Source organism: Pomacea canaliculata, linkage group LG3 (assembly GCF_003073045.1).
Source record: "Pomacea canaliculata isolate SZHN2017 linkage group LG3, ASM307304v1, whole genome shotgun sequence".
In the NCBI taxonomy this organism is placed as follows: Eukaryota; Metazoa; Mollusca; class Gastropoda; order Architaenioglossa; family Ampullariidae; genus Pomacea; species Pomacea canaliculata.
In genome coordinates, this window is record NC_037592.1 from 33,156,385 (window position 1) to 33,183,308 (window position 26,924).

A 26,924-nucleotide genomic window follows, 5' to 3' on the forward strand; every position below is an offset into this window, starting at 1 on the left:
GACGATGACAAAAAGGTTTATTTAGAAACATTATAAAAGATGGGCCCATAAACAGTTTTGTTTAACAAACGCTAATACTAGTTAAGTATGAACTATGTTTCCTCGGCACGTTAGATTTTCAATGCAGGGGACATAAACCAGGGGCACAAAACTCACGGAAGACACGGAGAAAGAAAATCATCATGAAAATGTCAAGACAAGGATGTATGATGGTCTGTCGTGTAGCTATAAAGTTGTCATCTCCCTTTCCCCAGGTCCCCAGCTGCTGTCACACCTTCATTGAGCAAACATTCTACACAACCTTGCCAACTGCGGGAGGCAACTCTGCAATGAAGGGGAAACCAATTTGCAGTATTTACTTTAGGCAACAGGATGGAGAAGATTCACAAGATTCACTGCGAGTCCTTTTCTTATACATCATGTGCAAACACTTAAAACACAAAGTATGAACCTTCCTTGCCAGATACTGACTATTTTTTTTTCAAAAGCTTGAATTTGTATTTGAGAGTTCAGACCACCTGGAGGTGATTACAGGGAATGTAAGCTAAATGATACCAAGTAGTTACTGATGTTCAGAAAGAAGTCACCACACGACATGCGAGCAACCTAACAACAACTGACATTTCTTAAACTGATAAAAAAAACAACTTCAAACTTCCAGTAATAATCACCAAATACGAACACGAACATTAAATATGTTAATAAACTTACAACCGGATGATTTTCAACATAGTATGAAGACAAAATTTAATCGAAAAGACTTGTTCAAAATTACATCAGTGAACATTCTGGAAAGTCAACCAGTGGCGTAAGTTTGGACAAGGATTAGCCTCCTGACTAATGTACAGCCAACAGTGGTCAAGGGAATAATTCCTCAGAGTAACACTCAATTTTTAATACTTTCCATCCTCCAATCACTAGCATGAATTCGTTTTTTTCAAAAAGTGTCATAAATCTGCAGTATCATTAACATTAATGTCTGATAGGTATCGCGATAAGTCATATTAGCCTCTGCCGATGTTTTCAAGAAAATACATATCTCACAAAATGCGGTATGAAATAACATTGACTATAAAATACGATGGGAAATAACAATATAAACTGTACACTTTGAAAGCATACATAAAAAATGTTTCAATCGTCAGAAAAATCTAGATATCAACAAGTGAATTCTTTTCAAACTAGTCACAATAAAGCAGTAACACACAATATGAACCGAACGGAAACAATAGAATGGGATTAAAAAAGAATGATGCTGCAAAATCAAATGTTGACACCACAAATTTTGCGCTGTTGAAAGAAATAGGTGGAAGTGTACAAGAGTAAAAGTGTTTGAATACTGTGGAAACATGTTTGCACATACAGTCACTAGTATTAAAATATTCAATAAATAGAAGGCAAAAGCGTGGGTAACACATTCCCCTCTCCAGCAAAATCTTTTTTCTTTTTTTTTGGTGGGGGAGGGGAGGAGTTTCTTTGAAATCAATCACCAGACATCCAGATTTACATCTGCTTTCAATCGTTAATCTCATTTTTGCGCCACTTTCAATATTTCCGCAGAAAGCATTGATAGAATCGGTAAGATTGTTCCTTACTTCGCGACTAACATACCTATAAGGGTCTATTTTCGACAAGAAGGATTGTTCATCGAGACCTTTGTCTATCACACAAAAAATCTCGAAGGTCTTGACCAACCTTCATGTTATCACATCCTGAGTACGGGAGAGTCATGAAAAGTCTCTTTTTATAAAAGACTCATTCGGATGTGTCTAAGAAAAGCCTGGATGTAAGCGGGTAATAAGACAGCAATGATAAATAGAATACTATTGTTCCATTAGCTGCAGGAATGAGCAGGGAGGATACTTGCGGTGTATGATGCTTTGTCCAATGTACAAAGAAGTCAGCTGATGAAGTGTGCACATCCTGGATTCCACATGTCAAGCGACGGAGGTTGACGGTTCTAGAAATTTACAGAAGTGAAAGCTTCACTTCCAAGTTCACCAGCGAGACATGAATTTCAAAAACTCAACGAATCCGTTGATGACAGGGCATTATGATGCATATAGAGATCGCTGTCCGCTGGCTAAAAAAATTATAAGGAATGTAACGAAGTCCTTGTCCACTGCTGAGGAGAAGCTGAGGAGTCCCCAGCACGCTGGGAATTAGTGTAGGCGGATGTGACGTCATTAGATGTTATGATGGCGCTTCATTTTGGCCGCCATCAAGCTGACGTAGGAGTCGAGTAGGTCGTCCATCTTGTAACCCTGCAGACGACACAAGAAACCGAATGCATGAAAGTCATGTCAACTCAGAAATTAAAATTTTGAAAAGTTTTCACTCGGGTTTGAAAAAGTTTTGTAATGAATGAGGCCCAATCATTTAAAACTTTTTGGTTTTTGTACCCGGGATAGTAATGAACTGCCGGCGCTTTGACCTTTGACTGCAGGTGGATTTGCCCTGCAACTCATCAGTACCAACACACTTACCAGGTCTGTCTCGCACATGAGCTTTGTCCCTTGAACAAGACTTCCGATGGTCAGATGGAAGTAGGTGCGACCAGTGCTCCAGTTCGAAATCATATTGAATGGGTATGTGACGAGAAGATTCTGGAAGAAGTCACAAGAAACCAAGAACAAGTGAAACACTAAGAACCAGAACATGAATAGCAATACTAATCTCCAGTCTAGGGTCTACGACGAAATTAAAATTATTCTTACTATATAAAACAGTCCATTCCGAGTGTATTAAAGATACGATCGGTGTGTTAACTGATGTCAGGCTTGTCCCCTACTCATTTTGTAAACAGTAAGGGATTTTTCTTTCTTTCTAGTGTTTATTTCTATGTAATTAGCTTTGTTATGCGGGTAACATTTAATAGCACTGAAATCAGTGGAGAGCCTTCGTGTGTTGTGAGAATCAGGCGAGTGTGTGCTCACCTTGGTCTTAGGGTCAAGGAGAAGGACACCGTTCTTGTTGATGGCAATCAGCAGGTGCTGTGGGTATTTCAGTTCAGACGTTTGCTGTCGAAGATACACAAATTGAATTAATACAATTATAAATTGAATTGTTAAATTATTACACTTATTTAAAGCATACGTCAAGAAAATAGAAAATAGAAAACAGAATTCCCCTGAAAGGTAGCAATATTCAGGTGTACTACTCAAAGCAGGTGGGGTGTAGGGGAACTAACCCTGACTTCGAAGAATGCGGACCCAAAGGTTGGCCACTTGTAAACAGTTTTCAGAAACTCGATCTTCGCTTCGTCCTTGCTTTTGCCTTTGGTTTTGTTGAACATATCCATGACGACCTGAAAGCACAATCAGATTGTGGGCGCACACTTGTAAATGTACATAAAAAGTCAAACGGGCATAAGACATATGTACTACCACGTGTACCCTTTGTCACATGCACGCATGCACACACACACACTCCCTCTATCTTTTTTTTTCTCTCTCTCATACATACTCATTCACTATCACGAACACACACACACACTAGCCCACTCTCTCTCTCTCTCACACACACACATACAAACACTATTACAAACACACATAAATAAGAGGAGCAGGAAAATGGAAGAAAGAATAAGAAAATATGTAAAAAAAACCAAGAGGGCACAAAAAATAAAGAAAAACCAATTTAAAAAAAGCTAAGACAGTAAACATGAAAACAACAATAACAAAAAAGGGCAAAAGAAAAAAAAAACAACCCAACAACAAGACTGAGAACTACGAGAACGGTAAATACAAACGGGAAGAATAAGCAGCTGATGACAGTAATAAAGAAGGTTTAGAAAATAAACGGCAAGAGGAGGAAGGTGTCTATGAACATTCTGTATGAGGCAAACATGACAAACACAACAGAAATCACAGACAAACAAGAACAATCACCTTCTTCCAGTCATACGATGCTTGTGATTTCATTTGGTCTAATGGAATCAGCAACTTTTGTACGGCACTATTAAAACAAAACATAAACAACAAACAAATAATTAAATCGGAAAGTGTTTACCTAAAAAGTGAGGTCGCAAGTTATAGAACATCTTAGGACCCTTCCAAATCTTCTGGAAAAATCTTCTTTTTAAATATATTTTTTTTAAAAACGTGTTGCTGTTGTATAGATTGTACTATGCAGTGTATTTACTATCAACAATGAGCACAAACCAAGTAAAATATGATAAGCTGTCAATAAATTATGTCAATAAATTAAATTAAAAACATATTATTCCGCGAGTTCATTTGGCTGAAAGATCATCACTGCCGGCACCAAATAACCGATATAAATAAATATGAATATTTTATATTGATGTATTATACATTATAAGCAATAATAATAAAGCAGTCGATAATACTAGTGCTCACGCACGCACACACACACGCACGAGATAAAACAACGGTAACTACATACGGGAAGTTGACCAGGTGAGTGGCGTCATCTCCGTGCATCGCCCGGTAGATCAAAGCGGCCAGGTAAGCGGTCTCCTTCACTGGGCAAGCATGGTAACCGCGAAGATACTTCAGAAGTTCCTGCGCGATATTTATTACATTGACATCAGACATTGATATGATCAACACTAGATGAAATAGGTAGCTGAGCTTCTAATTCAAACAGGCGACCCTCCTGTCTCTGCATTTAAAAATATGAGAGGTTAAAATACAGAGACGGAGAGAGAGACCATACCAACCTGATGGTAATGAAATATGACATCAGCATTTTTGTCCTCACCCGGGACAACATTTGTCCAAAGTTTCTTGACGAAAAACACCTGATAGGTAAAGTTCGGGGGAGTACCTGTAAATTAAAGAAATGAACTTACATAAGCATATTTCCTTTTCTCATTTATGGCGTCAGTGAAAAAAAAAAAAAAAAAAAAAGATTTTTGGTGACCTGTATTTTTTCAAAGGATAATCAAAAGATTTCTATAAAGACAGAGGCAACCATTGACCTTTGCGCTAACTTTGGTCACACAGCACATTGCAGTCTGTCACCTCCTGTTGATGACAGCACCTTACAGTCAGTGTCAGTCACACAAACTGACTCCAGTATTTGTCAGTACTGACCGTCATACGCTGGACGAGTTTTCCACACGCTGTCCGACGCTTCTCGGACGAAGTCAAAAAAGAAGTCGTTGGGAGGAACGCTGATCACTGCGACGAGATTCAAAATCATTCATTGAGAGAATTCGTCCCACATTATCTACAATTTATCGTAATGTAAACACAGAGTTAACTATAAAATGAACCAGTCTATTGTCAAAATGAATGTCCACCAGCTAGTCGTGTGCTCACCCATGCCTTCCAACTTGATGAAGACTGACAACCCTTCTGAGGACTTCAGAGCGAGTCTCCCTGCGATACCCCGACAGATGTCCTCAGCTCTTGTATGGGAGTCGATCTCAAAGGCCTGCAGACAGAAAACTTGAATCACGCATGCATGTGTGAAGTATAATTTTGTTGCTCAAATATCGCCCGTTCCCATCCTACCAATAATAATAATAATAATAATAATAATAATAATAATAATAATAATAATAATAATAATAATAATAATAATAATAATAATAATAATAATAATAATAAAATACTACTAATAATAAAATACTACTAATGAAAAAAAAAAAAAACAAAAACAAAAACCAAAACCAAAACCAAAAAAGCAAAGGAAAATTGGAAGAAAACATCTGAGTGCTGACACCGGACACAAGCTGTGGTTGAGGAACCTCCTACCTCGTCAGTGTCGTCGGGCAGCGAGATCTTGTGGAGGATGGTTGCATGATGCTGAGAGGCGTTGACTTCCAGCACGTGTGGCGGATATTTCCTAGTCCCGTGCCTGCAACCCGACCTTTCCATCGTGACATAGTTTTACAGGCTGGATGAAGTAGCCATCACAAACACTCAGGGCCAGCAATTTCTCTGCTTGTCTGTCAACACCTGGGGTTTCTGATTCTATGCCCCATGACATACACATTTTCTATGAGCAAGCTTAAAAGTATTAATTAAAATAAAAGCATTTATCATCCATGGCACTGTCAAGATGTAGGTATTTTTGTTTGGTTTTTCTTTTCTTTTTATTGAAAATTTCTTAAAATCCGACTATAATAACCTTAGAGTTTTCTCCAAACGCTGAAGACATCCTGACACAAAGGGCGACAATCTGGTGTTAAGAAATTGGAGTAGTTCCCGATGAAGAGATTTGCTTGGAGCAAAGCTTCCTGTAGCCATCCACATTAGGTGCCAGCCCCTTTCTTCACTCACCCTGTGAAAACATCACACGCACACACAAACCATGGAATGATTAACTCTGATGGAGTGATTCCCCCTTTATATAGAGCTTTCATCTTTCCATTAACCTTTCAAAATACAAAGGTTAAGCTACTGAAATACAACAGTCACGTACTTTTCTTTCAAATAATGAGTAAAATGTGGTCGTCGTCGTCATCATCATCATCATCATCATCATCATCATCATCATCATCATTGTTATCATCTATATTACCTGTTAAAGTTGTCAGTCAACTGCTTCATGATTTGACAGTAGACTTCATCTCGTAAAAGCTCCTGCAAAACATAAAATAATAAAAAATTACGGCTGAAGCTATCCATTCAAGTATTCCAAAGATTTTCTGATCAAACAGTTTTGAAATAGAAGCACGTGCAGATATTTAAAAACAAAATTCAGCGAGATTACTCACATTTCTTAGGGGTGGTTCGAAGATCTGGTCGGTCAGCTCTGTGATCACTTTCGTCTTTTTGGTGGGGTGGTCACCCATGTACTTGAGAATAGGTTAGCTGCTGTTAAGGTCGCTACCCGGAACACTGGTGTGAGCGTTCATTACTCAGCTATCTCTCTGTTCACTCCTCTCTGTTTATCCCACATTTCTCTCACTTTTTATCCTCGCTTTTACTACCCCCTTCTCTCTCTCTCATCCTCTCTCACACTCATAAATAAATAAATCTCCTCTTACACATCGTCTGCCAAAACTTCGTCCCGCTCCACCCTGTCTGTTTGAATCTGTTGAGGCTTGTTTTACAGCTTTTGTACACCCACAAAACAAAGAAATCACCCATACATAAAACCCGACTGTTTCCAGCAAGAAAGGATATCAAGGAAGCACCTGCAGGCATCTCCTCTGAGCTCGCTGTTCTCCATCACCTTCTTGAGCAGCGGCTGCATCAACGTTTCTTTCGAGTAGCGCCACAACTCCACCTGGCGATTGAAGGACCTCACAGTTCCACTCTTCAGGTCTTTGAGTGGCTTGCTGGAACATGTAACAAAGGGTTAAAACCAAGGAAATAACTAGGTCTAGGAATCGGGTTCCGGAGAGAAATGAGTTTGTCTATTAATGCGTTACTCACTCGTTCTTAGCCTCACCCCATCCCAGATCCCAGGAGTTTCTATGCTCCAGTAGGTAAGTTTGCATTGTTAGGTGCATCCTCAACATCAAAGCACCAGTCACCTACCTGAAATGTGTCTTAGAATATTCTTCCAGAGTGAACGCGCTCTCATTCTTCGCCACCGCGGCATCTACCTCTGGGGCAGTCGACTCGATCGCTGATAATCCACTAAACTTGATCAGTAAGTTCTGCAATGACCAAGGCCACTAGACTTAATCAACAGTTTTTGTAATTATTATCACTGTTTACTAAACCAACCAAACCTCTATGAAGACCACTACTTATACAGTTACTTCAGAAAGTATTCTGTATTATCGCTAAGTGCTGTTACTTCAGTGATAACTGGATTTCGCACAGGTCAATCAAAAGCACGTGAAGTCGGCATAAAGACAAAAATAAATAAATAATTAACTGAAAAAGTCTCAGATTCAAATAGTGATTGTAGCACAGAGAACATTTATATTCAAAGGAGCTAAGATACAAAAAGGATTTTTATTTATATTTCAAAGAGTCGAAATACCAAAAGGTCTTGAGAGGGTGAGGACAGTATTGGGATGATGTGGACACACTCGGACTGGAAGTCGCCTTTACGGGAAGTCCGGACATTCTCGCCATAGAACCAGCCTGGACTCTGTTCCTTGGCCCACTGCTGTATTGTAAGACTATGAGGTCATTCTTTCTGACCGCCAGGAGGTCAGTGCCACCTGCCATGCAATCAACAACCAACAATTAACAGATCGAAGAGAAAGAGTCAGATTGGGATGAAGAGTTGAGGAACAGCAGAAGAAGAAACTCTAAAAAGGTGGATGGCAGGAGGAAGAGGCATTGAAAGGACGAAGAGATCAAAAGTGAAAGATAAAGATTAAGTAGAAATGGGTGAGATAAATAAAATAATAGAGACAATGTCACACAGACACAGAAACACTAACACAGACCCACATAGACGGGGAAGGGGACTCTCACTTTCAGGATTGATGTCCTGTGTGGCGATCACGTGACGAGACCGTTTCTTCAGGCCGTTCCACATGTAAGCAATGAGCTCCTGCGCCTCACTGGAGGTTAGGAAAGTGTACTTAGCTCCTTTGGCTAGGGTCAGTTCAAAGCCCGGTCCTTGCCTGTTGTCTGTCCTACAGAAAATCCAAGAAATATCAATGTCCACAGTGTTCTCATCTAGCCTAACCGCCTCGTGTAATCCTAACCTCACCCTAATTGGTGTTCGAATCATCAGGTATATTTTCCGTGAAACTACACAAAAAGACATCCTGTGAGAGCTAGTGCGAGCGCATGTGAGACAACAACTGAAATCGCGTCTGAAGTTATCAATAGCAAAAGAAGAACATTGGAAACAGCCTCTCACACTTTCTTCTGGTTAAACTACAAACATTCTTCCTGTTCTCTCGTCATCGTACAAACAAGCGGTCATAAGCCGCATTTCTGTTCTCGTGACTCTTATCAAGACTTTGCCACAGAGTACCCGTACTTTGCCTCTGATATGGTCATGATCTCAGGGTAGGGCATCTCCTGCACCACTTGCTCCCTGTCGTTGAGCAGGTACACACCAGTCCAGTTGACCGCCAGGACTGCCTCACTGGCAGAGAGGCCTTTCCCTGCTGACCACCGCAGCTCGAAGACTCGTGAGAAGAGCATAGGCCACTTGTGCATGGCGGCCATCACCACATCGTCTTTCACCTTGGCAAAAAAAAAAAAAAAAATAAATAAAAAATAATAATAATAATACCCCAGACATCAACGTCTCCAACAGAGTGCACCCCAGTTCCAAGGATTGTACATTCTTTAAGACTGCTGTCACCCACCATGCTGCGCCCTTCACGATATTCCTTGCCTTACCACCCACCTTCTCGGGCTCGATGCCCTCGGCAGAAAAGTACTGATGCTTGAGGCTGTTGTCGAGCAGAGTCATCCAGCTTTTCACAGCTTCAGGCCGCTGGAGCTGAGAGTCGGGGATGGTGGTGTTGATGATGTTTTGCAGAGCGTCTGGCGTGACCTTCCGCCCGTGTTCCACGAAATAGTGTTTGGCCGCGTGCAGCGCCAGGTCCTCGTTCTGAAGAAAATTTGGGGAGAAAATATTTCACTGGGATTAAGCAATACACACGTGACGTAAGGACACGAGCTCCTGTTACCTCCCTTTCCCCTCTCAACACACACTCACACCTGTAGACATTACCAAGAGGCTTACAACATGGATGGGTCAAAACAAGAAAAGAGAAGAAGTAGAAATAGCAGAATAGACCAAAGGATTCTCTCACCTTCTCGAAACGGTATTCACCCGACTTCACCCCTCGCACGATCTGCTTGTAGATGAGTCGAGTGGCCACCCGGTCCTCTCTGGGGTCGTGCCAAGGAGTGAAGATCTCTTTGCGGAAGAAAAGTCTCCAGGGTACTTTGTCCTCGTGTACTCCTTGCTCTTTGGCATGCTGCTCGCACTGAGACACGGCGTCCATCACGTGATCACGACCACTCCCAAGGGATGCGACCTTAAACATTAAAAAAAAACCCATGCACTTCTATCAATTTTTAGCTACAGAAAAACAGAAAGAAACCAGTCACTAAAAAATACTAAAATCTTTGTTAAAAAACTTTTTTAAACTTCTTTGAAAGCATTTAAATTTATTTCAAAGCCTACATAAATCCCTTTATTCGTTCCCTTCCCTCAAACACATAGGTTTTTGAGTGTCTAATGGCTTCATGGAATGAATAAAACGTGGCCAGGTGCAATACCTTGTCAAAGACTGCAACATAAAGAGAGAATCCAAAGCGGTCTTTGAGGCTGATTCGGTCGGCGATTTGCTGACACAGTTCAGAGGCGGTGGTGGCACAGTCGCCCTGCAAGTCTTTGACTTCTCCATCCATGGACACGACGGACAGCATGATGGGCTTGGCTAGACGAGTCGCCTGAAGTGCGGGGATTCAAAAACATTAATATTTAAAAAAATTAATTAAAAATGCACAAATTATTGCATTAAAAAGTCAGATTTTCAAAAATCTTCTTTTAATTTTAAGTAATCAACTATTACTGTTTATTACAGAGTCTGAACTACTTTGAAGTGGTCAAATTAAAAACTTAGGTACGAGGATCGCTATCGTATTTACACAGCCCTCCCCTCAAAACGCCCCCAGGTGAGTTCTAGTCTACCTGTTCCTCGATTTTATGGAGACATATACACAGTGACACAATGACAGTCCTCCTCCCCATAGGAATTTGGCGGGGATGAGGGAAGGGATGAGGGAGTAAGGGGAGGGTCGTTGGCAAATTACCTCAAGTTCCGCGTGGCTCGGCGGCTGGCTACGAGGTCCGTTGGCCATCGTCCGTTGCAGTCGAGCCTGACAGTACTTGGCAAATCGAGGAGGACCTGAGTTGATGAAGTTTTGCAGGTAGCTGAACAGCTGAAAGTAATAGGCGTCAATTTCTTAGTTATAATAATAATAATAATAATAATAATAATAATAATAATAATAATAATAATAATAATAATAATAATAATAATAATAATTATCATCATATCACTACTTATGCATCCTCATGTATTATTTTTACACGGTTTTAGTATTGTGGTTATTTTAGAGTAAACAGTGTAAACCTTTTGGAGCCCAAAGTATTTAACCGCAACTCCTGGCTTACGATCAACATTTTCTGATTTTACTTTTCCGTCTCAATAAAGTTCAAAAACATACTACACTCTTCTCTCCTTCTGTATATTCAAGCTTTTGTATGTGTGTAGAGAGGGAATGTGTGTGTATAAATGTATGTGTGGTTGCTTTTTCTACCCGGCTGGAAGGTGTGAAACACCCGAGACAAAGGCAAAGTAGAATCCATCCCCGGTTGTAACTGGTCTTTGAAGGGTTTTCTGTTAACTGCTTGCAGATCTGACAGAAGATTTCATCCCTGTTTAACAGTCACAGCGTTCTCCATTACTACAAACATCAACTTTTTTCTTTGGAACAGCAGGAGACAAACCCATTACAACACTAATGGCAATAAGAAACAATGGCGAATGGACAACAGTCGTAACCATCTACAGGATTTTTGAAAAATCTTTGGCAACTCGAGATACGAGAATCTAAAAACACATTTGCTCCGAGAGGTTATTAGAGGAAATGTGTGTCTGGGTGATGCTGGAGGTCAAGGTCTTTGTTTAGGGTCAAATGTAAAGACACAGCCAGGAGGTGTACCGAAGGTTTGGTCGCAGAATGCCATGTCCGATGATGAAGTGTAGCTTTTCCTGGTGCGTCATTGGCTGGTTCTCCAGAAACGATCTTCCGCCATCTTGCTTTGTGTCATTGTAATCATCGATGTCCGATATCATCGACTTCTTCTTCAAGGTGAGTGACACCAGCTTTCCTTGAGGTGGTTTGTTCAGAGTTCGCTTCTGGTAGGTCCGTGGTTCTTCTCCTTCTCCTGTAAGGTAGAGATGCACATGCAGCACACACACACACACGCACACGTACACACACACATACACACAGGCGTTACAATCTTCTGTCATTGGATCATTTAGTGTCTCAGACGGTGTCTATTAGACACGTCACCTGACTACATAGAGATGAAGGGTAGAGGAGCGATACTCTCATCATCAAGTTATTATCATGTCAGCTGCTGCTCACCATTATTTCCGCTTCTCTCCTGAAGTCCTCCAGATCTTGCTGGCTGACCTTTCGTCCGATTGTCGCGTAGATTTTGGCCATCACAGGCGTGGACTTGCTTTCCTGTGTGCAACATGATTGGATGGTTTGTAGAAATCATATCAGTGACGTAGTCAGTGGAGTGACAGATGTAACACTCTCACCATGATGTGACCTGTAGACCCGCTTGTCTTCACACAAAACTAAGTCTGTATGCCATAACATAGAATTTATAATTTCATATCCTACACTCACGTGATAATTTGATCATAGTTCCCACACGCACACACACAAACACGCACACACACACACACACACACACGCACGCGCATGCGCATCATTGTGCATACAAACCTCGTCATTGTCACCAGCTCGTGGCCGAGGTTCTGGAAGGTCTCCCATGAACCGTAAGATGACCACCCACACAGTCAACGCTGCCTGAACATTAAAACATGAGCAACGATAGGTTGACCTCATTGACCTGCTCGGCTATGCTGTTTACTTTATTGTTTTGGGATTCTGTTTTATTAAAATCCAACAGATTACAAAGAGGAAATAAACAAAGCAAAGAAACTTTATAGACGGAAGAAAAGGAGAAACGAAATAAATAAAGAAATGAAAGAAAGATGATAAAAAGGACAAAAATAATGAAAGCAACGAAGGCAACAAAAAAAAAAACAAAAAAACAAACAAGGGAAGAAAACAACGGAGGAGAAAAAGAAAGGAAAAAGCAAAAGAAAAAAAACGAGGAATAAAAGGAAAAAAAAAAGAATGTTGGAAAGTGTTAAAAAAATAGTGACGGAATAAAAAAAAGCAATGAAGGAATATTGAAAAAATGACTAAGGAAGAAAAAAAAATCAGACTAAAAATTGAAGTAACTGAGCATTTAAATAAGCTAAAGTTAAGTAATATTTCATGTTAATTACAACATTCGTCTGAATTCCAAAGTAAATAATCTGCAGGCAAGATAACACCACAGGAACTGTACACAAATACCCTGAAGATGGCAGGTCACCTATAGTCTGCCCACCCATCTAATGCCTCTCCTCTGCTGCATGACGGTAAGAACAAAGTGTGTAATCAAGAGCAGGGTGTGCTCACCAGAAGTTCATCAGGACTCCGCACGGGTAGCAGCGGGTACTTGAGTGGCCGGCGCACGAACGTGTGAGAAGCATTGTGCTGGAAGTAGGCCGAGGCAAATTTGGAAAACTTGAAATCTTCGTATTCTGGTGGTGGCTGCCCTTGAGGTTCCTGAAAAAGTACATACTTCTTCTAGAATCATCTACAAGTACGATAACATTTGGCTTTCTTTTGTAAAACGTATTGAACCTTCTGTTAGGTATGGAAATGTGTTTTACAAATTCCCATTATTTTTTAATAATAATAACAATAATAATAATAATAATAATAATAATATAAAATATTTTGTGTTTGGGGGAAGCGAGGTATTTTGGGGGAATGTGTGTTTATGTGCAACATACATTGCCAGAAATTCATTCATTCATTAACAGTAATTAGTTTCAGCCTGCTGTAACAGTGGAGGAGGTGGCAGCAGCTATGCAAAACAGTTTTTAAAACAAGTGTGAGAGAGATCAGGATGTTTGCCAGACACCATCATCAGCATTTACTCTCTCTCCACACACTAAGGACACACCAGGTAAACAACTTACTGGTGTAGGTAACTCCTCAGAGTTGTCCAGACCTTCAAAGAGGCTGGTCACCTGCAACGTACAGTTCTCGAATGACAGAAGACTTTTCATGGACACTTTGTTTTAGTTACCAGCACTACCAGAACATCAGAAATAAATATAAGTAAATACAAGAATTGGACAAATTAGTAAATATCTGAAAACGTCAGCAACAAACATAAGTCAAGTATACACCGACAGAACAGACCTTGTTCAAAAGGGACTTCCTATACTTACGATATACACTGACTATAGACATACACTTACTGACATTTTCTGACTCCACACACTGTCTGACTACATACACTGACTGTCTACACTAACACATACATAGTGTACATTGGCTATAGACACTGACTGTCTTACCAACTCAGTGTCAGCCTTCGTGATGCTTTCCCTGCCTTCTCGCCTAATTCCCCTTGCTTGGTCTTGTTTGCCAGCTGGCATGCTCAGTTTTTCCATGGGTAGTTCTGGGTGTTTCTTCTGAAAGGTAATAGAGTCAACATGTAATGTTATCTGAAGTAACAGTAACAGCGCCAACATGTAATGTTATGTGAAGTAACAGTAACAGAGTCAACATATAATGTTATCTGAAGTAACAGTAACAGCGCCAACATGTAATGTTCTACCCAATCCATGGGCTAGACGGTTTAATGTCCAACGTCTTGAGGCAGCTCATCTCTTTAGCTCGCATGTCTAAAAATAGCCACACGGATATTTACCATAGTGCAAACCCTCTTTGCATAAGCAAAGCCAAATAAAAATAGCTTAATTTATTATTATAAACAAAGGCTTCTAGAAAAACATAGCTTATTTAGAACGTTGAGCCACTCACGTGCAAAAGCAAACGACGAAGCTGTTGCTTAGCGACGATTGTCTTCACTGCCGCCTGGATCTTAATGAGAGCAATCAGGCGTTTCCCTGACCACTGGCGGATCAGGTAGCCGCGACACACCCGCTGCCACATGAAATGAAGCCATTAATTAACCAGACGGTATTCTGATTCTATTTGCTCTGTCATAACAGACTTAGTGAAACTATTCACGAGGGACCGTGGTCACGGCATGCTAAGGCTACCTGGGAGACCCGAGGAGCGTTTTCCAATCACGTGACGTTCTTACCTGCAGGCCGATGACCCAGTCTTTGATGCTCCGGTAGCGCGCCTCTAGGATGCGGGACCTCAGGTTCGCTTGCAGACGAAGGAAGCCTTTGTGCATCTGTAGGTAGATAAAGTCATGTCTACACATGCTGTGCTTTGAAAAAAGCTAGAGTGAACCACTCTCATCTCTCTATCATCCAACCACTCTCATCTCTCTATCATCCAACCACTCTCATCTCTCTATCATCCAACCACTCTCATCTCTCTCTCTCGTGTCAACCCACTCTCATTTCCCTCTCTAGGTGGTGCAAGGGAACAAACCTTGAGGAACCGTCGTCGCTCGGCTATCATCCTCCATTGTCGCTGCACCGTGACGATGGCTGTGCGCTCCTGCACGAAACGTCGGCGGTAGAACCAGCAGCGGACGGCCGTTTGTATCAGCACCGTCTTCTCCGTCAGCGCCAGCTCCCGCTGCTGCTCCAGGTACGCATCTTGGGCATCCTGTCACAGCGGAACAGGTGTGTTAAGCAGTTGGCAGGGGTGTTCATAGCAAGACAAATAATAATAATAATAATAATAATAATAATAATAATAATAATAATAATAATAATAATAATAATAATAATAATAATAATAATAATAAAATAAAAAATAAATGTACACTTAGATTTTCAGCTGTTCACATACAGTGATGTGTACAGAAGCATCAGGAGGTTCACCTTAAGAAAAACCTTTGTTTTGCCAATCTGGTAGTCAGCATTTTTGAAGACTTGCAGACAGATCGCGGCGGCCGCAGCCGAACAGTCCACTCTGTGAGACGGCCCCACCCCGGTGACCAGCAGGCGGTAACGATCGACGAACTTGTCGAAGTGATGACGTATGGGGTAGCCAGCTCGCCGGATGCGGATGGTTTCCATCATACCCGAATAGCGCAGCTGCTTGCAGCACAGCTCGCGGTCAAACACCTGCCGAGACATGAGAGAATAACTTGAATAACTTGCCGATGTTAGTCACACACACAAACACACACACACACTCTCCAGCATATATATATCCGCACAAACATAAACATGCACCTATATATATATATACTTCAAAACACTCCCCTCTCCCTCCCTCTCCCTCCCTCTCCCTCTCTCTCTCACAGAGTATCTTCCCATATCCCCTTCTCATTTCTTTTGTTTCTTCTTTCTCTCTCGTTGTGTCAAATACAGAAACCAGTCCACTGACCAGCGGCTTCTTGAACTCATTAGGTTTGATGCACCTCACAAAGAATGGCTGGCACTGACTCAGGGTCTTCATGAGAGATTCCAGCGACTTTTTGAACTGCGCCGCCAGTGTCGGGGCCCTGCGCACCGTGTCCTTGCCAGGTAAGTTTGTCTGAGGGAACAAAGACATCAGTATAAACAACAGTCCATTTGACATGTTGACAGCAATATTCAAGTGGTTTGAGTGCATTAAACAAGGGAGCATTACAACGAAGAATACCTTCAACAAGCGATATTTATTGTAAAATAAGCTCTAAGGTAAAGTGAAATTCAAAAGGTTATAGGTCATAAATCTTCAACATGTGATGCCTGATCATTCTTCCTCGCCTTTAAATTCCACTAATCTACTAATGGCAAAATGTCTTACCGTAGTGACATCAGCAGCAAAAAGCGAGCGAAGAAATTTGCTTTTGGAGGTATTAACGAACCGCATGAGATCAGCATTGAAGGTGTCTCGATTTTTCTCCAAGAAACCCTGGCGGCATAAAAATAGCATAACTTAAGAAACAGTCAGGTAATAAACAGGTGAGACTGCTAGAAAATATTTAATTAGCCACGAGTACTTGTCGCATAAGGTGACATGGAAGTCAGTTGTATATTAACTGTCGGAGGACAAGGAGGAGGTAGCTACCCACCCCGGCTGTTGTAGAAGACGGAGCCTGCAAAATGCGACAACCCGAAGGTGCGGTTCTGTTGACCTTTGGGTTTCAAATAGAGTGGGTTGCTCGTGTGGTGATGGTGCAGCTTCTCCAACATCGTGTCGTCAGTCCCCTGAAGACAAGAGAAACACAGCCAGGTATGAATCACAGTCGTCAGGTACTCGTTCTAGCTTGAATGGAGTTTTCCAGCCACTCACACATGCGGGATTTGAACCAGGGAAGTTGTGTTTTGCAGTACAGTGATGTACAAAGAGATGGAGGTGGAGAGGGATAGAACAGGGCACAAGAATGATGTTACATGGGTTACAGCTGATCGGTCAACAGTACGGAGTCATCATCAGTTCCTCACTTGGGAAACTTGCTTTCCTCGTCAATGAGAGCCAGGATGTTCATGGAGCTGACTGCAATGAGGTGAAGAGCCGCCTGATTGTCCACAAACTCGATATGCTTCCAACTGATGCCTTCCAAGTTGTACTCTTGCTGCGAGGAAAAGAAAGACCATCGTGGTGTTATTTGAGAAGTCTATCAATACATAAGTTTCTGTTTCTACCGGTAAAACTTATCTAACAGGCCACTGGCTGGGTGGGATGCATCAGCAACACTCTTGCAATATGCCAAGACTATGACTGTCCTTTCACAAAATACTCAGTGCTCAATACAATTGCCACCTCATCATCACAAAGGTATTATCTTTCTTATCTTTTCTCACCTGTTCCAGTTTGAAGATGTGTTTCACGAAGAATTGCTGAAGATTCTCGTTTGCATAGTTGATGCACAGCTGCTCGAAACTGAAAAAAAAAAATAAGCATTGAAGGACAGAAAGGTCAGCTTGAAGAGTTTCACGTGAAGAACTTTGTGTTCTAAGTCTAAGAATTTCAGAGGTAGTGTCGGTGGACTGCATCCCTGACCTGTTGTTCACGAAGTTTTCAAACCCGAAGATGTCCAGCACACCAATGGACTGGCGGTAGCGCCCCTTGTGCGGCGGCTTGTAGATGGCGGCGTTGATCTTGTTGACGATCCAGACGAACATGCGGCCGTAGATGCCTTTGACGAAGGCGTCTCGCACGTCGACGGCAGCAGCGGCACCCATGGTGGCCGTCACGCTGTCCTCCGTCGTCTTGATGGTCCGCTTGGTCAGCACCTCCACCAGGTGCTGCGCGGTCGCCTGCGCACGATAGGTCAGAGGTCACAGATCAACGCATCGCGCTGTGACGCTAACGAAAGCATAAATGACACAATACCCCAGCCGACAGATCAGATGATGATGATGATGATGATGATGAAATACCAACACAACACTCCCTCTATCACCCACCCCTCCTTTCCCTCCGACATTTCTGCAGCTGCTGATTCTGCTGTCAATGATTGTAGTCAAGGGACGAGAGGAATTTCTTTTAAAAAGTCAATAATAATGGTCATAATCTCTGCCTGGAGTACATAACAAACACATTTTGTGTGGATGTGACGTAAAGTAGAGAATGAAGGAACGAGTGACTCACGTCCAACAGTCGCGCCGCCTTGTTGACGCACGAGATGTCCTTGACCTCCGTGGCCTCCATGTTCTGCAGCTCTATAGCTGTTGATTCAAAATTATTTTTAAAAAGTTATTACATGGCATGAATAAATTTTATTGCTTAGGTAATTTCGCACTGAGGGTTAAATCAAGGTTGGTGTATAGGGCATGCTACTCAAGAAAGTCAGATTTATATTTTAAAAAAACAAACAAAAAGTAATATCAATGTAAGACTTGTAAAGTCAGCAGTAGTATAGGAGGCTTACCGCCGATAACAAATCAGTGTAGATATAGAAGATATAGAAGTTTATGTACATAGGTGGACTTACCGCTAAACTGGACATTGCCGACGTGCAGCAAAGCCGCCAGGACCTTGAACAAGTCCCACACCTCTGTATCGCTGAAGGCCAACACTTCATGGCCGAACGAATGGCGTTGAAATCTTTTTGATCTTCCCGTCCTTCACAGACGATGCTTCCTCCCTGAACACATAGATGCTACAAGTCACCACACGTGCCGACCATCAGGAAAATGGTAGTCGACAGAAATGAAAAGTTTCTTTCTTGCATGATATTTAGAAAAATCTACCTTTAATGTGTGTCTACCAAGAGTAACGATCTTTTCAATGATAATATTCCCCAGGTCAACTTTCCTTCCTTTATGTAACTATGTGAGCTATTTGTTCTGTGATGCCATCATTTTAGTGACATTTTGACGATGTGTGGAGGCGGTGTTTACCTGCGTCAGGTAGTGGTAGTGTGTGGCGTCTTGCAGGTCGAGCTTGTGGCGCTCCTCAGGAGACAGGCCGGCCAGCATGCAGTAGAAGATGTGGTAGTTACGCTCGTCACGAGCTTGGCTGACGATGCGTGTCTTCTCCAACAGGTACTGGTCGATCTTGGCGCCCTCTATTGCACCCTTTTGGTTGAAATGAATGTCGATGTACTTGCCGAAACGGCTAGAGTTGTCGTTTCTGATGGTCTTCGCGTTCCCGAAAGCTTAAAAATATTGAATGCATAACAAAATTGAATATGTTTATTTGAACATATAAATGTTTGGTTGTTTACAAAGAAAGTTATCGATAATAAATTTCTTTGTTGGCTGTTTCAGAAGGAAGCAGAGACTGACCTTCCATGACAGGGTTGGCCTCCAGGACCTGTTGTTCAATCCACGAGTGCTGACCACTGATGGCCGCCAGGTATTGCAGGATCAGCTTTGCGCTCTCCGTCTTCCCGGCGCCAGACTCGCCGCTGCAGCGAAGAAAAATCATCTTAGTCAAAGAGTTTGATGGCATTCCCCATCCCCCAGCAGATTTATTTCAATTTTGTACTCTGTACATTGCGTTATTTTAGCGCACGGTACCCTGTTCCTACACACCAGAGTTGTTAGCAATGTGGATGACGTCCCATTGGAGCGCCATCTTTGTATCAGATAAGAACGTTAACTCAAAGTGCTTAATGGCGCTACCGAAGGATCACAATGGAAATGTCCTCTGATTTTTTTTTACGCCTACCTTATGATGATGCACTGGTCGTGCTGGTATCGTTGCATATTGTTGTAGCTGTTGTCGGCGATGGCGAAGATGTGCGGAGGCATCTGACCGATCCTCTTGTTCTGGTAGGCCTGTATCTGCTCGGTACTGTAGATTGGCAACACCTCATAGGGGTTGACTGCCACCAAGATGGACCCCGTGTATGTCTGCCATTCCGTTACATATCGTTGCATACAGTTATAATATCATCTTCGATAAAGCTAAGTCATCTGCCTTAATGCATTGACATATTTAAAACAATTAACTGACCCACAAAATCACCCTCCCAGCCACAGCCAACAGATAAAATAACATATAATTTATGAAACATATGACAATTCAATGGCAAAGCATTCCAAGTATGTCCTTACGAGAACCATTAGAGCTACAAATCTGCTTCCAGCAGAGCTACCTTCAGATCGTGGCTGGGCCCCATAAACAGACCGGGAAGAATAACATCTCGCGTTCGGTACCCAATCTACCACCCCCAACCCCAACCCCGAGGCAGGTGACTCACGTAGATAACGTGGTCCATGTAACGTATGAGCAGGTTCCGCAGGATGCCAGCCTCATTGAGCTCTCCCAGAGAGATCATGTCCTCCACACCCTCAATGGAAGTCGGGTGCATGCGGCGCACTTGCCGCTTGCTGTCCACCCACAGCTCTCGCCCGTCGTCGTCCACCACCTTGGTGCGGCCGGACTCCGTCTGAAGCACCCTGGCGCCGATGGCGACGGCAAACTCGCCATCTTTCTCTGGGTCCAGCCACACGAAGTCGTCCTGCAGCCAAGCAACATATTTTGAAGGTATGAAGAGAAAAATTCTACCCCTACAGGGTCCACACACCAGTCGGAGTGAACTTTAACTTTTTTAGTCACCAATGTTATATGTGACTGATTGACGGATATCCATACAGTAGTACCTTACAGCTTCCAAAAGAAGTTTTAATTCCTAGAAACCTACTCTTATCTCTCACCCAGAAATAATCAGCCCTTATATATTTGTCAGTTTTGTTTTTGTTCTTTTTTTAACCAAAGCCCTATGTAAACTCTGTTGGCGCCTCCCTTTCCATATAAGAAAGAACACTGCTCAAAGAAAATGTTTTCATTGCATGCGTTTATTGGATAACGCTTATCATAGTCCTCCGAGGGAGGTCACCGAGGACAAACACTACAGGTTTAGAACTTGAAAAAAATAAAATCACAGATACGATACATACCTTCGTAACTATTACCATGTTGAGAGACTACTCTGTGGACGATGACTCCAGTGAGCTGTTTTCAACAAAGGAAAAATAATGACATTTCACTGTTCCATTGCAATCCTTGTGTTATTATATAAGATATCGTCATTATTATTACCAAAAGTCTAAATTACAGTCAAATCCATTTTTAGTAGTTATTCTGTGTCAGTGACATGTTTTGTCCCTTATGTGAAGGAGTTTAATTTGGCTGGTTTCTACTCTATCACTTACTTTAAGTTTCCATACTGGTTAAAGACAAACGTGAATTCAGTCAAAACATTATCAATGTTCTGACATGTTAATATCAAATAACGTAGTCATCACGAATACATTTTTCATATTTATTATCTTAATGTGTAGAGAGCATACGTGGATTGTCTTCACTCTCATTTTCGCAGTCTTGTGAAGCTACAGAACATCCTTCAGTTTCAAGCTCATTTAAATGAGGCGTTACACTCGGGTTAGCCTTTAAACTGGTCAAAACAGAATGTTCACGTGATGTAATAATTAGTGACAGATGAAAGCCTCGTGCATCTACTTAGTATCTTTATATTTCGGGGTTATTTTTACCCGGTAGAGAGCCAGATATAAGTCCTACTGTCTTCTTACGACTTTAAGTAGAAGAGAATCTGGGAATTTGTTTTCTTATTACTCCATGGTAAACAGCATGGATCGTTGTACGAAACCCACAAGCACATAAATAAATAATCCAGTGCACACTCCGATGCATATCAGCATGCACAATCAGACAGAATATTGGAGGTGGACTATATCGGTCATGGACTATTCATCAGCTTCTGTAGACTGACAGATGTCTTGACCGTTTATCTTTCTGGTTTGTCTTATTTCGGGCAGCGCGGGTTCTGATAACACAGGACGAACACGTGGATGTGACTGCAAACTGTAGAGCAAGGTACTTTTATTATCACATTCACAGATCTCTTTTTTTAATGAAGTGTCGCACGTTTAAAACCGCCTGAGGAAAGCGGCCCACCCGTCACCTGTCAGTAACACACCCACTCGAGATAATGCACACAGGTCTGTATGGCATACCACCACCACCACCACCACCACCACCACCACCACCACGACTACTGTAGTCTGTCCTTTATCTTCGTCGTCTCCTCCAATGAGGAAGTCGCAATTTGTCAAACTCCTGTCGATGGCCCTTTAAATGCACCTAAACTGTCGAGTGTGTGACTATGTTACACCCAGGTTTTACATGTCAGCCATGTTGAAGTTGTAGCTCATAGTTCAGCAGTATGTGTTTAGTGGAATGATGTATACAGTTTCATATGGAGGTTAGACTAGGGGAGGAACACATAAAGCACAAAAAGAAAGAAACTGAACAAAAGGAAGACCAAAATAAAAATATAATAATAAAAACAAAGTTATTTAAGTGCAAAGAACCTTTTACGGTCACTTTCTAGTCACTTTTCACATTTTTATTGGCTTAAAGGACAAGGCAAGGGAAATGACACACTGGACTTAACTCATAACAACTGATATTCTCAATCGTTTCCTCTCGAAATTTAGAGTTTACTTACAGTTATATCTAAAACAGCTGTGTAATTGTTTTCACATACCGCTATGTTTCGTATTCTTTCTGTAAAGGGAAACAAACCGACTCTAATTATGTTGGAGATATCATTTGATAAGAAAGCTCGCACCTAAACGGTTGATGACGTCACTGGACAATAAAATATGGCGGCCTACTTGTATCGCTCCTGAGCTGTGTTTTATGTATGTGATTGTAAGTAAACAATTGTTTTGCTCAAAATTGTGAGCTGCAACGATTCAAAAGGTCCGTAGCCAGTTTGCTAGTTTACTTGCCTTTTCCTTTAAAAAGCGAAAGGGTGACAAATGTGCATTTTATAAACATTGCCAGTCAAGACTTGCTCGGACGACTTCTACTAGCAAAAAGCCACTTCATCAGCAACACACTGAGTCTACATTATTAACTTTTCGACGGCAACAGAAGGTGTGCACCATGTCACAACCTTGTCACACTCGGTGGCCTCAGGTCGATGTTAGATTATGTAAATTACTGATTTCCATATTTGTCTTCACCGTCTACAAGCAGTTATAATGTTGTTCCCACCTTTCCCTCACGAAACTTTATGCATGTAGTGATTCCTGTACTCAGGTATATATTAAGGGTTTATCTACGACAAAGTTACACCAACGAGCGGTTGCACTACTTGGACACCCGCCAGGTAGGACACAGTCATACCACACGGTCGTAACTGTGACTTACAAAAAGCGTGGAAATCTGTCGACACACTAACTTATTCAGTCATTACATTAAAACTTACCTGTTGGTCTAGTTTTACCTTAACATACCGCTGCAATAGCTTATCTCGACAAGGACTAACCAACAGGGTGGACAAGGAAGATATCGTAGATACCCGTTATTACAGCAAGAAAACAGTGTTACTCGCGGTCAAAGTGTTTATACTTTACCGGATATTTTCCTGAACAATGGGTTGCGTGCACAGTCACAAGCTTGCGTCCATTTCCAGCAGGTCAGTGAAAGTATCAACACGTCCCGACACCAACCTCACGGCACGGCACGCCCAGCAAAACCTCCCACAACGGAGCATGCGCCTCGGGCTCATCAGACACCGAACAGTTTCAAGCTCACCTGTACGAAGCCCCTTGGGTTACAAAATCTGTGTGTGGCATATCTCGGCAAAGCTTAAGCAGACGTGTTATCTCTCAAGTACCGGCATACGGGCAGCTTGAGAGAGAAGTATTTTTTTTAAAAAAATAAACGAAGTGAACAGGTGACCGAGGCCTCGAAGTTATTGTTTGTTCGTACAGGTAAAACACTCCGACGTCTGTAGTTGAATCCGTTCGTTGTTGTTAGAAGCAGTTACTGATCAAGACCATTGTAGAAGCTGAAGTCCTCTTTTTTGAATTTTGATTAGAGATTTTTTTATTCACTTTTCACGGATGTCCCTAACGGTGTAGCTGTTGTCTCGAGTAGGTAGAGATACGAGTGCTGTACTGCGTGTTTCAAGGAACAAATCTGGGATATATCTTACCTGGAAGCAGCTGGTAAGGTCAGTTTTATCAGTAAACAGCTTAGTGCACAACGATTGAATAATACTTTTGTTGGTATGGATGCAACATTTTAAACTAGTTAATCCTAATCTTCCTGGTTAATAAATACCCCTACCCTTAATCTAAACCAACAGGTAATTAGGATATTTTCCTAGTATTTTTATATAGGAGGATTTTAAACAAGCTCCTGCTTGGGGCATAAAAATGAAAGGATAGGCAGGGTAGAATATTTTTGTGTTTTTTTAACGTTGCAAAGAATTTACAGCAGACAACAGCGATGACCCGTGCTTTGTGGTGCTCGGGTTCGAAACACGTCATCGATTGTACCTCAGAGGCTCGCAGCGGGAACTGGCTGACCCCGAGCAGTAAAACATATCACCACCCACTGGGTCTAAATCTTCAGACCAAAGGTTAACACTACAAAGCCACACCTACTCCCCTTATATCCCTCCTTCTCTTTTCTTCTTCTACTTTCGTTTCCTCGAGATAAAAAACAATAATCTTCCTCTTCTTCTGCCTTCATTTCTTCTTCTACTCCTCGGTCACTAAGCCGTACTCTCAAGACGAATGACTCCTCCTTCACTACCTCTTTACTCCCATACAATCTCTTGATCTGCGAGGAAACGATCTCGGTACCTGGAGGCGACTGTGCCAGTGCATTAACACACCTGCACGCGCGACACACGTATTCGCACTCTCTCCCCTCGTCAGGCTTTCGAAAAGCAAATCGATTCTATCAACGTTCGCCATCAGGCAATCACGTCCACAGGGACGCATTCCAACAGTCGTCCCTCCCCACCCCTACGTCTGCTGTCACCATGCAACGTCTAATCTGACCTCCTTCACCTGCGGCCACCGTTATCTTCGCGACCTGCGTGACATTCAGTAAAACGTTTCGCCAAACAGGAATGAAAAAAAAAGTCCCGAAGTCCTGTTATCTGTAAAATCAATGCGCCAGTGCTACCAGTGTGTTCTCCGGGCATACACGTTATAACGCACGTCATCACTAGTGACGTACTAACGGGTTTGTTTTTCTCGCGCAGCTCACGCAAGAGCAGGAGCGACATCTCGCGTGAAGACGAGAGCCGGTGACGCCGGAGGAGGAAGACAAGCCCACGCCCTTGGATTGCATGCTTTTGTCCTCCCGGTTTCAACAGCTGCACGCGATTTGAGGTGTCGGGAGGTTTCTCGCGCCTTACGGAACCTTCTGCAGAGTTATCGCTCCGTGGGCTGACCTCGACACGACCTTTCATCGCATAAACACGAGAATACTTGCTGCTTTGACAGAGAAATGGCGGGCAGTCTACACTAACACAGTGAATGTTGATATTAAACAAGTCAGCTTGATGAACAGTTAAATACTTAAACTACTTTAGTTGATTTTGTTTTCATGGCAACTGTAATAATTTTAAATAAATAGAGAATCTATTTTCAACATTCTTATTTAATCTACTAAACTATGCGAAGCTGTACTTACATTCCTGATGTTTCTTTGTACGTTCAGTTTGGAAACTTGATGACCCAACAAAAGTGCTCAACATTGATCAGTCACCTTGCAGCTGGAATGCATCTTATTCATCGCTTAGTAACTCCTCGAGGACAACAAGAATGTTCACTCAACGTCCCCAGAAAGCTTCCGTCATTTCAGGCGGCTGGACAGGTGCCCCCGGGGTCTCTACTGTTCACATGGAGCAAACACATACTTTTAGCGTTCAGTCCACTGGAAATTGTGTGAACGACTGGTGATCGGTTTCCATTCACCTGCCAGAGCAGTCAAATGATTTACAACAAGCAGGCTCTGTGGTTGGCGATCAGCCAGTCAGTGTGGTGGCTGGCGGTGATCGCGTGGGTCAGGGTGGGTATCGATCACCTGCTGGCGGCTCTCCCTCCAAAGAGCGGATTAGCACGATTTCTACTTTGATCCTCACAAATACTCTTAGGGTGGGTCACACTCCTCGCCCTCCTCCCGACTGCACTCCGTGTGTTCACTCTTGACTCGCTATTGAACTGTTCTTTCCTAAATATGTGCGTGCGTGGGTACGTGTTTGTGTGCGTGTGTGTGTGAGAGTGTGTGTGTGTTAACAAGGGACCTAATGCACACTTTTCAAGTCGTTATCTTGACTGTCAACATGTAACAGTTACATTTCAGACTCCTGTTACCTGACTGCTGAAGCAGGTAGCTCCTAGTGACACACAACGAAGTTGGCGTTAAACGAGTTTTTTCGGTGCACCGCGTGTTTTTGATCGATTATTCTGCTGTTGTGTATTTACCTTGTAAGCTAATCATTTGCATCTATAATTATCTGTATCCGCATACAGTCAGCTTTACTCTGAAATGGATGTTTTCATTGCGACATTCTAATGTCCTAAGGTATGATGATGACGACGATGTGCCTTCTTTACCTTCAACTGTCACAGTTATCGACCATCCTGTAATTTTTTTTTTAAATTGAACTACTAGCTTTAAAAATATTTTCAGTACCTGTCACATTTTTATGTTTTCTATAAAAGACTGGAAATCAATGTCCAAGAATACTATTTCACCTTGTCATTTCTGTCAGTGCTTTATTCCTGAACTAACCCCTTCAATCAGAACTAATCTCATCGTCTGTTAGTTGTCTTGGTCACCGAATGAGACATGAAGTGAGCCATCACAACGTGTTACCTGGATGTAATCCCCACATTTGTTCATTTCTTCACATTTATTACTTTAATAACATGGAACGTGTCTAGTCTTTCTTACCGCTTGTGACAACGTCCTCACAATCAATTCGTTCATTTGTGCAATCTGTCATCATCGACCTTTTAACCCTGACGACTTCCCAGT

General features: G+C 42.1%; 1 protein-coding gene across 1 annotated transcript; it reads right to left on the reverse strand.

The window, feature by feature from the left end:
* LOC112560066 (myosin-VIIa-like) lies at nucleotides 1-26,490 on the reverse strand. The gene is given in 51 exon segments (XM_025231639.1): nucleotides 1-2,264; nucleotides 2,487-2,606; nucleotides 2,937-3,020; nucleotides 3,191-3,307; nucleotides 3,891-3,957; nucleotides 4,408-4,526; nucleotides 4,685-4,791; nucleotides 5,061-5,147; nucleotides 5,289-5,403; nucleotides 5,727-5,829; nucleotides 6,103-6,255; nucleotides 6,496-6,557; nucleotides 6,692-6,783; nucleotides 7,104-7,258; nucleotides 7,461-7,582; nucleotides 7,915-7,928; nucleotides 7,931-8,098; nucleotides 8,358-8,521; nucleotides 8,875-9,083; nucleotides 9,250-9,456; nucleotides 9,662-9,889; nucleotides 10,134-10,307; nucleotides 10,671-10,799; nucleotides 11,181-11,298; nucleotides 11,586-11,779; nucleotides 11,782-11,811; nucleotides 12,018-12,119; nucleotides 12,390-12,473; nucleotides 13,137-13,286; nucleotides 13,706-13,756; nucleotides 14,090-14,206; nucleotides 14,559-14,681; nucleotides 14,845-14,940; nucleotides 15,144-15,323; nucleotides 15,542-15,787; nucleotides 16,053-16,202; nucleotides 16,458-16,588; nucleotides 16,726-16,861; nucleotides 17,077-17,229; nucleotides 17,459-17,537; nucleotides 17,658-17,914; nucleotides 18,249-18,325; nucleotides 18,592-18,675; nucleotides 18,678-18,744; nucleotides 19,001-19,257; nucleotides 19,388-19,509; nucleotides 19,773-19,957; nucleotides 20,308-20,568; nucleotides 21,008-21,062; nucleotides 23,495-23,675; nucleotides 25,575-26,490. Coding segments are annotated over 49 exon segments (6,342 nt in total). The 5' UTR covers nucleotides 21,026-21,062; nucleotides 23,495-23,675; nucleotides 25,575-26,490; the 3' UTR covers nucleotides 1-2,186.
* Between the last annotated feature and the right edge of the window lie 434 nt (nucleotides 26,491-26,924).